At 35.8% G+C, this 14137-nt stretch overlaps 1 protein-coding gene across 2 annotated transcripts in view; it reads right to left on the reverse strand.

Moving 5' to 3' along the window:
• Nucleotides 1-3814: 3814 nt before the first annotated feature.
• LOC135223574 (transmembrane protein 183-like) overlaps nucleotides 3815-14137 on the reverse strand; it is a 152816-nt gene continuing 142493 nt past the window's right edge. For both annotated transcript variants that reach the window (XM_064262094.1, XM_064262093.1), the window contains exons 7-8: nucleotides 9894-10070; nucleotides 3815-4107 (exon numbers count right to left, since the gene is read on the reverse strand). In XM_064262094.1, coding sequence (XP_064118164.1) covers nucleotides 3997-4107; nucleotides 9894-10070 — 288 coding nt within the window. In that variant the 3' untranslated portion in view covers nucleotides 3815-3996. The remainder of the gene's footprint in view (nucleotides 4108-9893; nucleotides 10071-14137) is intronic.

A 14137-nucleotide genomic window follows, 5' to 3' on the forward strand; every position in this document is an offset into this window, starting at 1 on the left:
GAATTTTGAAAGGGACATATATGCGATACACAGAGATGGTAAAAAGATTTGTTTAGATGAAAAGCTAGATCAGTTTATTATGCAATATTATCATATGAGAAGAATAGAAACTGTATAATTCAGAAGTGTTAAGAGGTTATATGGTATGAGAGGTACTGGAAAGGGAGAGCATTAGTATCAAATCCAGAAAATGTGTCGCAAAGATATTGGTAGCGGGTACAGTTTGTATTCAGTAAAGAACAAATCTTAACGAAATAAAACTGGAAGAGTATTGACTTTGGGTAAAATTATAATATATTACGTTTACCAATTTTATCTACCAAATCAAAAGTTTGGCAACATACTTTTATTTGTTGGAAAATCCAAAATTTATCCAGTCTTCAGTCAATATCAATAGTTCAGTACCATGACTCCAAATCACAGAAAATTCATAGAGTTTCTTGTATTCAAGTATTCATCCTCAGGATTATTGTACAGTATAATTACATCTGTAGGTATGGTTCTTCCATGTAACATTTTTTTTTAGTACATTATTGTATAATACAAAACATGCCTTAGTTTACTGTAAAATACTCTGATAAGTACAGTACAAAAACATATTTGCTTGCGTTTCTTTTTGTTACCATTTTTGATCGGCATATCGGCATGTATAATCAAAGTATTTGAATTTGCTGCCCATACAATCTATGCCAAGAAACTTGAAGTCAAGAACACCACAGTAAGGGTCATCTATAAGTACTGTACACATGTGCAGTACATACCTAAACATTTCATTGTACTTTTGAATTTTTGTTTTATATGATCAATGCACCTAATCTGTCACCTACTATACTCTGTTTTTTTTCATCTGTCCATCCGCCTGTGGTGTTTTTGTACGGTAACACTGCGGCCTGGGCTTTAGATAGTTACATTCAGCTTACATTCAACGATTATAATAATATCCTATTTTGAATATTAACGGTGTAATTCGCATAGAGTAAATTATTAAAACACTTTTCAGTTGCAAATGTACACCCAGATATCCTTTTATTTACCTAAAACTTACAAATAGCGTAACTATCTAAACCCTGGGATGCAGTGTTACCATACAAAAACACCACAGGCGGATGGACAGATGAAAAAAAACAGAGTATATAGTCATCTATATACCATGGCCACATTTCATTCAATGTAATGACTGTTACAACTTTATTTAGCTTGCTGCATTTCTGCATTACTACAAGAGGGATTTTAAGGAAAAACATTTTTTGGGCTGTATTTAATGTAGTATACAAAACTTGCATTTGTTCATGGGTTTCAGGGGCTTCATTGTGTATCTGTAAACAATAATTCTTGCCTTAGGAAGATTGGGCTGGGATGTGACTAGTTTAACAGGGTATAGTATTTGACCCCAGATGTCTTCTACTCTTAAATATTGCTTGTAGAATGCCATCTTTATTGACTGATTGTGTATAATAAAGTTGATCATAATAATCCCAGAGCACAGATAATAGCCCCTATTGAGGCATTTTCTTCAATAAAGTATCGTGAAAGTACTTCTTTCTGTATGTTAAGTCAAAGAAAACAGAGGTTACTGAACTGTGTAATTAACAGTTTCTAGGGTTTTGTTGTCTGAGGTTAGGCTAAGTTTCGGAATTGACTACTAGCTTGAGGTAGGGGTCAGGCATGTCTCCTATTCTATCAGACTTTTAGTTTTCTGTAAAAGAAAACTATTGAGATGGCTTTGTCTGTTGGTCAGCACTTTTTCTGTCTGCCCTCAGATCTTAAAAACTACTGAGGTTAGAGGGCTACAAATTGGATGTTGATCATCCACCTTCCAATTATCAAACATACCAAATTGCAGCCCTCTAGCCAGCCTCAGTAGTTTTTATTAGTTTTTTGTGAACGAAACTATTGTGCCGGTTTTGTTGTCTGTCTTTACATCTGTCGCCCTCAGATCTATAAAAACTACTGAGGCTAGAGGGCTGCAAATTGGTAGAGACAGTCCAAAGTTATTAGCAATCCGGTTTTATGGCGCCGAAAAGCTCTGAAAATTAGTGGCCGAAATGTGCCTATTTCTGGTTATCAGCTCCTATACATACCTAACAGAGGCACCATTAACTGGTTATTGGTGCCAAAATCCTGTTATAACCACCGAAAATCAATGATTTTCGGTTATCGGCAATTTTCGCTTTTCACCAAGCTGTCGGAATGGAACCCCCGCCGATAACCTGGGACTGCCTGTAAGTATTTTGATCATCCACCCTTCAATCATCAAACATACCAGATTGCAACCCTCTAGCCTCAGTAGTTTTAATTTTGTCTAAAGTTAAAGTTAGCCATGGATTGTGCATCTGGTGAGCAACAGGAGAGCTGCCTGTCATAGTTGATGGTTTTATACAGCATTATACGTTGTACAGAAAATTCGATTGCACCAAAGTTTACTAGTTTTATTTAAGGTTAAATTTACCCATAATCATGTGTCTGGCACACACTATAGGATAGGCCACCACTGGGCCTTGGCTGAAAGCTTCATGGGCTGCAGCTCATACAGAAAACTCAATTGTGCGAAAAAAAACAAAAAAAACTTTGTTGCATTTTTTACTTATTTCCAGTTATCAACACCCATACTGCAATACTACTATAAATGATCAGATATGCATGTTATGTTTCTGTAGCAATAGTTTGGAGGAAAACTCAGATCTAAATAGTACCAACAAAAGTAGATGATTAGCATTGATAAATAAAGAAAATAATGAAATAGAAATTTACCCATTTTAGGATGAAATTAAGAAGAGATTTTGCCTGGTGACACCAAAGCTTACTAATTACAGATCTCCTCACTTGGACATGATTTTGTCATACAAGTACTAAAATTAAAAATTCTTAGAAAATCAAGCCAAGAAACACATTCAAAGTGATCATTCAAAATACTACAGTAAAGATCTAGACTTCTCCAGGCTATGTAGGACAATTGTGAGCAGTACCCAGGGAGGCACAAAAGTAACTCAGGTTTAGGCTGGTGATTCCTTCCAAAAAGACCACAGTACTCACCATGGTTGCTGGAAATTAGCAATCACTTGAGCATGATCCATCACCTCACAGACAAGAGATGCAATTAACTTTACTGCAAACAGTTAGTTTTGTATTTGTGGGGGATTACAAAACTAAGAATGGGAAAAATTGCATGTGGTGATTCTGATGTTTTAAAAAATTAGAATACCTAATTAGGTAGTTTGGTTCAGGCATAGTACAAGCCAAAAAATAGTAAAGCACAGCATTTTTTTCATGAATTCTTTTCTTCAATTGACTTTTAAGCTACAGTATAATCAAATTCTTAAAAATGCAAGTAGTTTTATGGTATACATGTGCTACAAATCCAAAAGCTATAAAGCCCTTTGCAACCTTTTAATAACTTTGTGCTTGATCATTCAGATGAATTAATTCATTTTCAAAAATAAATGTGCATAAACTGGCCAGCATATTTTTACAAACATTGCCCAAAGCCAACCTCTGAGGTTCTCCGCTAAATTTTGGGATCTAGAAGTAGCATTATAATATTCTATATAATATTTTGGAAGAACCACAATGACTATACATACTCTGTAAGGCTTCAAATATGGTGGAGACAGAATTCAAGAAAGCCAAATATCTATCACAATGAAAAGCTGATCATTCTGTTATAGGAAAAATATTACGCTGGCAATACATTTCATCGGTGCCTAACACATTAGGTACAAAAACTCTTCTGTATCAGTCCCAAGAATATATCTACCTAACTGTATTAATATTTAAAAGTACACTGCACAAACAACTGATTCAATAAAACTTCAAGTGTTTGGGAACATTTTATTTAAAAAAATATACTCTCCAGTGCCATTTATTCACCCAAGATGCAAAATTCAACTTAAAATGATAAAACTATACTGTACTTTCAGATGTTTACAACAAGTGTACCCCTTTATAAAAAAAAATACCCACAATTACATGAAAACAACATTCCATATGAAAGACACTTCAAAAATTACCATTATCACCATTAAGTCGAGGGAGACATTCTTCATACTTCGGATGCCACCATGGATAAATCTGTACGTCTCGCACAGGTTCTAATACAATCTGCGACATCTGAAGAAAAAAAATTTGCAATGTAAGAGTAAACTAACACATTGAAGTGACTGAAAAATTTTCATGTTCCATAAATGACTTATTTAATCTATGCTTAATAATACCCAGAAAAATGTGGTCAGCAAAATACTCTTAGTAAGATTCTCAAGAGCTGTTGCATATTAAGTTTAAAGTTACATTGGATGTTTTAGCAAGTTGATGCTATTGTTCATGAACCAGCAGAAAAGGAGGGAAAAGAAACACAGTCAATGAATGAAAGTGATGGAACATCTACCTGTGTACTTTCAACTCAGGTAATTCATGGGGATGTGTACCACAACTTGCAGCAAATAGCTAAAGTTCAGGAATACTTGGAACCCTAATAAAAATGCTTATAAATGGCTATTTTGATAGTTCAGTACTAAAAACCTCTCTAAACCTGCTTATACCTGAGTATTTTACAGTAATAGTTTTATCACAAAAACTGCATTTAGTCACAAAAATATGAAAAACAGTGCATGTAATTAGAGAATATTCTTTTATGAAAAATACTGCAAATTTACTGCGAATAGTGTCTACATATATATGCCCCAAAATTTGGAAAAACTGCTGCACATTTTCAAAACTCGTTCACTCACTACCGATGTATTTGACAAAAAATGTCATCATCAAGCCTCAGTTCAAATGTTAAATTAAAAAAAAAAGAAATTGTCATAACATTAATATTGCTTTTAATGCAACCATAAAATTAAAATTGATCCTATTTGTTTGATTTTGTGCCTCAACGCTGATCAATGGGTGAGCGAAGAGTGTGTGATGCAACCATTAGAGTGGCAACAAAACTTAAACTATCTGATGTAACATAGGTCCACAATGAGTAGTAACAATGAAATTATCTCGAAACAATTTATTTTATATTTGTTTGAAGAATATTTGGATTTTCAAAAAAATAAGCCTTGATTTTAATGCTAACAATATTTTGATTAATAAACATCTTCTCCATTTAATTAAAATCATCATCATTTATTCTTCAAAGAACTGTTAATCTTTACAAATATTTTCTTTAGTAACAGATTACATCTCAGAATGCTTAGATTATTTTTAAGGTCTATAAATCATTTTGCAACATACAGGCAGCTTGAACACAGCCCAAAACTTCAACATTCAAAGAAAACTTGTTGTAATTCATACTATTCCTATTTAGGAAATGTTATGACTGTTGAGCTTATTAGGTCTACTTTTATAATGCTGCAGAGGTAGTTACATTGACCAGCTCGAGGAGCATGTTAAGCGCGCTGTCACTGATGGCACAACCTTGTCACACTGTGCTTTGAGCTAAACAATGAAAAAAAAAAAAAATCAAATCACGCAGGTTACGAATTATAACAGTGCATAAAAGGAATCATATAGGGAAAATAGTGCTAGCTGTGATTCGCAAATTTGTCAACATGTATGCCATTGGAAATAAAAAAAAAGTTTAACACTACTTGGCAACGTTGCACCGAGCCTGAGATTTTGGACGATACAAAAAGAATCATGTCGCCTCAGATTTGAGCATGACTCTACCAACAAAATATAAACTAAAAAAAGTTCATATGTATTTGTGCAAGTATAAGTCTTGCTAAAGCCAAATATCTATTTAGTCAAAGATGGGTCCTCTTGATACCTCCCTGAGCCAGTTGTTATAATCATTAATGTTTATATCTTAATTTTCCCTCAATTGGGGTAAATGTAAAAACATCACTAACCAATGTCTTCTGTGTGATGTGCTTACAGCCTTAATTCCCATCCAGGTCTTCAATGGTTTTATGGGCCTTCCTTCTGGTCCCAATCCTGCTACATTAATGTATAAACTTGATCTAATTATTCATCTCATCTCCCCTAATGTCTAGCCACCTCAGTGTTTATAAACAGTCTCATTGATACTAACTGAACACCACATCTCTCTACCTTACTCATTTGTAATGACTTTCCCACTACACTCAAATCATAAATCTTACGATTTTGTACTCCTATCTCTTCAAAATCTCCTCAGTTTACTTTGTAAATGCCATTGTCTGCTGCACATGTTTGACATGTGCATCATACATCATAAATTTTTTTCTGTTTATTACTCAAATTTTTCTTCTTTTCCTTTCCTTTAAACAAATATTTCAGTTCACTGTGTCCCTAAGGGTAGTATTGTTCTACTTTTACTATGGTTGGTTTCATCTCCTATGTCCAACCCTGTGTGAAGATGTGCCACATGTGCATGTGTAAATCACGATTGGCTGAAGGATAGGATAAGATAAAAGATTAGTTTAACCAGATCTCCGAGCCTGAAAATAGTTTTAAATATCGCAGGCTTATTGTGATAAATATTAAAATTTTCTTTCAGAAATATATTTAAATGCTTATAATGCACAAGAGCCCTCACAATTTCTAATATAAATCATAAATATACCAATTTGTATCAATAATACACCTATACAAGCACAAGAAAGAAGAGCTTGTATCAAAAAGTCTGTTCATATCAAACATAAACGAATAATAGGCTTTCAATAATTACACTGTTTCTCACTGGCAGTATAGCTTAGGCTACACAGACCCAAGCCTACAAACTGTTCAGATCGCAAAATATCCTAATCATTCAAAATTTACTCTATGAGTAATTTCACTGCATGAATATAAAAATAACTTGATTATGGTACTAGCGTTATGTTCATGTCCGTAAACTGGAAAAATTACCTTTAATGATATTTCCACTAGAATATGAAGCACTGACAAGCGAGCAATAAACCAATGCTTTAGATTTGCCAGATACAGTAGTCAATTTTACTGGCCTATGTGTACATTGAATTACTCTTTCATTTTATATCAGTCAAAATTATTTTCTTACTGTAATCTTTATATATTCATTCTATCTATGCATCATTCCAATGCCTTAAAAAAATTAGTCTAGACTAACATTTTATAATGTTTATGTCACTAACACACAAAGGATTAGGTGAATTCAATGAGTTCAAACTTTTGCTCAATATGTTATTTGGAAAAATACTCCTGAAATGTCCAATCACTTTGGTATTATGATGATTTGTATGCTCAAGAAAAAACTCTATAAAAATGCAAAGTATTCTGGAAAGAAAACTGCACTACAATTGCCATGTATTAACTGAAATTTCCTTCCTTTCAGCCAATGTCACAGCCTCAGAGAAAATATTTCATTCAGTTGTAAATATAAGCCTACTCATGTAACTGACAATTTGGAAATGATTAAGATACCTTTAATTTGTACTTGCAAAGCCAGATGTCTTTTCATTTACCTACAATGAGATAAAACATGATTACTGAAAGCCCATCGTTCATTTGTGCTTGATCTGTGTAGTCTAACTGATACAAGTTGTCTTCTTGTACTTGTATTGTTATAAGTATAATCAACATAAATTGGCATGTTTATTTTCTATATTAGAAAGCATGAGGATTCTTTGGACAGTATATATTAGTATTCAGATGAGTTACTGAAGAAATAGTTTGCATCTTTATTACTGTAAGAGTATGATATCAGAAACATTGATTTCAGCCAATCATGTGCTAGCTATGAGTATTGCCCCATCTACCTAAAACCTGGAATGAAAGAGACTGTAGAACATGCTGCTCAACCAAGTGCTCTTTGTTTAAATTTTGAACATTAAAAAATGTGTGACTCATTTACATTTTAAAGTTCTCAGTATCTTGTGACACAGCCTATTAAATTCAGTTGTTGAGAACACTTGAGTTCACCCATATCTAGTCCTTTCTTGCCAGTCTCCATATGACATTTTATTACTATTTTTCTTCCTCATATTGCTTTTCCATCCTCTCTCTTTGCATTCTGTATTTCTATTTTAATCTAATAGGGCTAGAGAGGTTACTGAAGATTCTTAGCAGCAACCCTTCAGCCCAGCTGTATAGCTTTGGTCTCTTCCCACTTAACTGTCCAATGTCAACTTTACTTTGCTCCCAGATTCAGTACTTACTTAGGAAAAAATACTTTAGTCCTGTCTTTTGAGTTGCATAGGGTGACTGTGTCTAAGCTTAGTTTTAGCAGGTGAGTGAGAAGTAGAGAAACCACTCACTAGAGGAACTAACAGTAATCACTTTTTCCTTGGCCAAAGGGTCAAATGCAGGGTCAGTTTGAGATTGTAAGTATATCTAAGACAAATGTAATTATCTTCATTTTGTAACTTGTTTCCAAGCAAATGCAAACAAACTACTGCTTATATATATGGAGACTTACTCCTCTGTCTGGAGTAGGAGAAGAATGACTCCTGTATCCACCTGTAGAGCCTGGCATATGTGAATGCCATGGATGGCAGAGCACTGTGCCAGAGTTTGGCATGTTTGTAACCTTGCTGTAAGAAAATTTAGAGAAGTATGGGTTTTGTACGTGACAGCAAGACCAGGTTGGAAAGTAATACGCTACCAACTACCTCCTTTTCACTTAAAAAAAAATCCAAGATATCCAAGTGTTATAAAGATATAACACTGGCTCGTAAATGACAAAAAAAAAATCCAAGCAAAGATATAACACTGGCTGGTAAATGACAAAAAAGGGAAAGGGAGAGCATACTGAACACTATTCATTCAATCAGCTTTCACCAAAGTAAACTTTAAGCAAGATGCTGTTCTAGAATATCTACATGTGCTGAGCAGCCACTTGAGGTCTTAAGAACAAAATATCTATGGATATATTGGTGATAGCCTTCAGATGGAGGTATAAATGTGTTTTGGCATTGCCAGGCACCTACCCTCAGTCCTTTTGCTAATAAATGCCTCCTAAACACTGGGGATGGAGCAATGCCCCTTCATGAGCTGTTGCCCAGGGTAAGGAGCCATCACCCTAACAAAACAAGTTACACATCTGATTGATGACTTCCCAGTGCCAGGAAGGGACAGTGTTCTTGGATATTTCCTTACTGTGTCTGCCATTACTAACGAGCAGTCATCAACATTTTGGTCTTAAGATGTCAAGTCTTATGCACACATTACTTCATGACTCTTTTTGTCACCATCACAGTCTCTAAGTGAGAAGTGAAAAAGTTTCCAATCTTTTATTAGGGCTGAATGGTACAGCCTCTCCACCACAAACTCAAAATTGATAGGAATGACAGGGAGCTTTATCACTCTTGAGTGGTGCAATTAAGCAAGAGAGACCACACAGATCATTTAACTTCTTGTGAAGTTAAGGTTAGTAATTAAGACCAATAAAAAAAAATTCACATCTCACTCCAAACGCCCAAGTTCATGAGATGGGCAAGACAGTTCAACCTCCTCAAGAGCATGGAGACTTCAACTAAGGCAGAGAGGTCCATACCCTTAAGCCTGAGGACCTGGGAAAGGGCTAAGCAGAAACACAGGGGACTACAAACTCTTCAATCTGCTGTACTCTGGCTTCAACCAGAAAGAGCCCTCTGATGAAACCAAACAAAGAAGACTGCCAATTTTGCTAGGCAGATATCTCATATCTACTTCCCCACAGTTCCTGACATCTCCCACAAAGCTGAGAAAGATGTAAATAACTCCCAAGGCCTGGTGGTCCTCAACATATGTAGCAACTGCCGAAGCAGTGTGAGCCATAGGGGTATTTCTCTTGGCACATCATTAGAGGTTTCGCAGATCAAGATACCACTCAGCTTGTGGTCAACGAGGCACCACCAGAGTAATCCAAAGATTTGATCTACCTGAATCCTTCTACATATACAGCACATGTAATTCATTACATAGAGCTTATGTACACTGGGTTTGCTCATATTACTTATAATATTAATGTACTGGACTTCAAAACTTACCTCTGTGCTTGGTAAATACCTATGATGTACTCCCGTGTTATTCTTAGAAAGCAAGTAAGCTGGACCAAAGGTGAGTTGAAGACGATGAGCACAAAAGCCAGAAGATAAACCTAGATGCCCATTATGCAAATAACTCCCCATTACCATTGGTATATGGCAAACTCCACTAAGAACAGTCTGAAAACAAAAAAATATGGAATTCAGCAGACATGAAACAACACTGCTACCTTTCTTTATACAAATAAATTAGTGAAACAAGAGTTGAAATCATTCAAAGGAGACAAGTTTTTCCAAAACTTTTACTGATGGCTCCTTAAGAACTGGTTGTCTTCCCACACAAGATGAGAGGAAAGTAAATGATCTGTTCCATAAATGTTCAATTAACACAAACCCTGTAGTGTACATACATGTGAGTTAGATAACTGACTTTTAAAAAATGGTTAGGCTTTCCCTTGGTCTCGAGCATTTTCAAACTTACTAAATTAGTCTAAAACATGTCCAGGGTTGGTGCTAACAATACACAAAAACAAAGTATGTTACAATTAGTAATTATTAAATGAATAAACTAAAATGTACTCTTATAAGTAGACAAGAGGAGCTACCCAGTGAGCATTGAGTATATAGACATGTGCAAAGTACATTGGCATAATGGATTAAGCTATTCATCAGCTTCCCCAAAATCAATGTTGAAAAAATGGTGTGGGTATCTAATACAGATAAAACAAAAAACATTTTTAATAAAATATATCCTACAATAACCATTTTCCTTCTAAGAACTACAGAAATACCACTGAAAACAAAGATAATGCTCTACCCTTACAAATACTGACCTTTCATGTGGGCCATGAACGTGTGCAATTTAGAAATACTAAGCTCAAAACACAACTTCCCTTAACTAGGGAGGAATGTCATTCAAATGGTAATTTAAGTGAAGTTTCTAGAAACCTTACAAAACACATCTATAGGCAAAAAAAACTCTCCTTTAATCTGGTCTAAAAACTTCATCCTCTTCACAAACTTTCATTGCTTGCTTGGATCATCCTCTTCACAGACTATTTCATCACTCACTTGAATCATAAAATTCCATTTAGATACCCTTCTCCTATGAAAGCCTACAAGGCTGAGATAGATAAGGAACTGTGATATGATAGGGACTTCCATGATCTAAAGTAGGTATGGAAAGAAACCAGTGAACAGAACTTGGTAAGCAAAACCTCAGCCAATAAGTTGTACCCCTCGCTCATCCTTTGGAAGAGGCAAAACCTAAGATAGATCCTTGGATGATAACTGAATTTTGGATTTTGTTGATTAGTAAAATCTTATAGATCACTATAAAGCCTAATTCTGGAAGTTTACTTTTTAAAATGGGTATCTTCTTCCTTCTAAGAAGGTAAAGAGGTTCCACTGTACTGGTTAGGTTAATTTACTTCTTATACTCAACAATGTCAATATGAGTAAATAATGCTGGTTTCCAAAAAAATTGTCTGAAATACTGCTGGATTAGCCAGATATAAAGGTTACAGTTTATAAAATTTTTGATGGAACATGCCAAAGTGTGAGTGACTAAGACTGCACAACATGACTAGCAGTGATTTTACTAAAGGGAAGTGGAGAGGTCCACTAAAAAGTCTGTTGGTGTTCTTAAGCTGTTTTACATTTCAGATTGTAACAAACCTCAGACAGAATTACCTGTTCTCTAGGGAGACTGTTTAGGTCTTTTACTTGGGGCAAACATGGAAACTATGTATAAATATTTTTGGTGGTTTTTCTTTAGTTCTAATTAACAAAATAGGCAGTTTTAGGTGTTTGTATAAGTGTTTCAACTATTTGCGGATTCTAGCTCTTCGCAGGGGGAACACTGTTATTCCAATTCTATACCCTCCGTACTAAGGTAAGCCATCAGTGCAGAATTAACTGGTAACACAAAAAGTAAATGCTGTTTCCCATCGTTTCTCATGACGGGTTTAACCATGGTAGTATGGTAGGTTTAACTGTGTGGAGTTTGTTATTTGAGATATTAGCCCAGCAAGACTGCCGGCGAATTAGTTATGGAAAAATTGGAAATAATCTGTCCTATATGGGATGGTTTTGAAGTGTGAGCATCATGACAAAACTGAAGAGCAGGCCGAGTCCACTCACTCATTGCCTTGGTTGCCATGTGGCTCGGGATCCAGTAGAGATCAGATTAGTCTTCCACATTGAAATCCAAAAAAGGACAATCTTTAATTTCACGGACTATGGGATGTGTGCAGGCAATATATTGGATAAGTGTTATAGAATTCGCTGAGTCTATGGAAATCACAAAGGATGATAAGCGGTAGATTAGGAGTTGTTTTAGTGCAAAGAGAACAGAATATAGTTCTGCCTTAAGTATATACTTGCCACTGGTGATAAAAGTACTACTTGGTTGGAAAAGTTTGGTGGGGGAAGAAGACCGCTGCCCCAGTTCCTTTAGGGGACTTGGAGTCATCTGTGTAGATCCGGGTGCTAGCATCATGCATTGATATGCACTCAGGAAATAAGAATATGGAATAGGGGAGGGAGTTTTAAGTTTTGAAAAATTATGTAGTATAGATGGTGCAGACTGAGGGAATGGGAATTAGCCAAGGTGGGAAAGTGTGAATATAGAATGGAAGGATTGCCAAGTGTGGGGATGAAGAGTGAGAAGGGTTTTCATAAGGGGTGGGGTTGGTTGGGATTGTAAGTAAGTTTGGCAAGAGGGGCTCAGGTATAGTTAGCTTCAAGGTAGTGAATTGGTGAAATCTGGCATAGTATCTACGAGCGAGGAGGGCACATCAACAGGTAAGCGATAGTAGTCCTGATTTGGCATAGAGGCTTTCTATTGGCCATGAGCAGACAGCCCCAAAGGCCAATCTTAGTCCTATGTGGTGCACTGGGTCTAGAAGGCCAAAAGGGGAGGAGGAAGGTGAAGAGTACACATGGCATCTGTAATCCAGAACAGATAGAATAAGGAGGCAAAGACATTGGAGAACAGCTTTATAATTAATAGGATATATTCTGTCCTGGTAAGGCAGGAACTGGAAATTAAACTAAGGTATTTACCACTAGTACAGTACTGTATGGGTGAATTGTAGAGCAAAATTGGTGATGGAGATATTGTTTGAGAGTCTATGAGAAGAATGGGAAATGTTTTATTAGTGGATAAAGAAATCCATGTTTAAAGACCCATGAAAAAGCATTTAGAACAGCAGACTATATAAGTGAGTGGAGCTTAGGGATTGAAGAACCAGCTGCATAAATTTGCAGGGTCATCGTCATAAATGGAGGACCAAACCCACAAAGTTGGGAGGCTGTAATATATATTTCCAGGTGGTATCATATGCTTTTTCTAGGTCAAAGAAAACTGTGAGGACTGATTGTTTAGAAACGAAGGTTGTTTAGATGTAAGATTACATTTGTGCAAGAGGATTAGCTGTACTCCTGCCTTATCTGAATCAAAACTTGGATGAAGAAAGTTTTAACTAAATGCTGTACGAGGCAAAATTTTATTATTCTTTTTATAATTTACATAAGCACCTGGTTAGGGAAACTGGTTGGTTAATCTTAAGGTTTTAGGAAAGGGAGGATGAAGGATTCATGCTACTTCAGAGGAAATTTGCCTTTTGTTCATAGTCAGTTCAATAATGATAGGAGAAAGGTTATGGAATACGTATGGCGAAAGATGTTGAAGCATTTGACTGTGGATACCGTCAGGTCCTTCACATTTGTTCTGGCAAGATTTGAGTCCTGAGATAAGTTTTGTTATGGAAAAAGGAATACTAGTATGTTTATGATTCCGTGGGGGATAAATGTGATATTCATTGGGTTCCTTTCTGTTTTAAGTTTTATGTTCTGTACTAATATGCTAAAATATATTGCCTAGTGTATTTGCTATTTCTGTTGTGTCTGCAAGATTGTCATTTATGTTTGGTAGTGGGGTTTTATGAGGTGGGTGTTTTCCTGATTTTTTGTGTAAACATCGCCAGACTGCTCAAATAAGGGAGGAGGAAGTCTGTGAGGAGGCAGCCCCTCCAACTTGTGATATGTTTTAATGTAGCTATGGCTTTTTTAAAAATTATAATGGCAGTATGTTTTATGTGCAGAGCTCTGGTCCAGTCTTGTTCCATCACGGTACACATTTTGATGTGAAGGGTCAGGTGGTCCTTGGAATGGCTGCTAATGCAGCTCTTTGAATAGTGATGGTGAAGTGTAAGCTTGACCAGTGTTGCTGTAAAGGATGGAGG

Source organism: Macrobrachium nipponense, chromosome 10, assembly GCF_015104395.2.
Source record: "Macrobrachium nipponense isolate FS-2020 chromosome 10, ASM1510439v2, whole genome shotgun sequence".
NCBI classification, from domain to species: Eukaryota; Metazoa; Arthropoda; class Malacostraca; order Decapoda; family Palaemonidae; genus Macrobrachium; species Macrobrachium nipponense.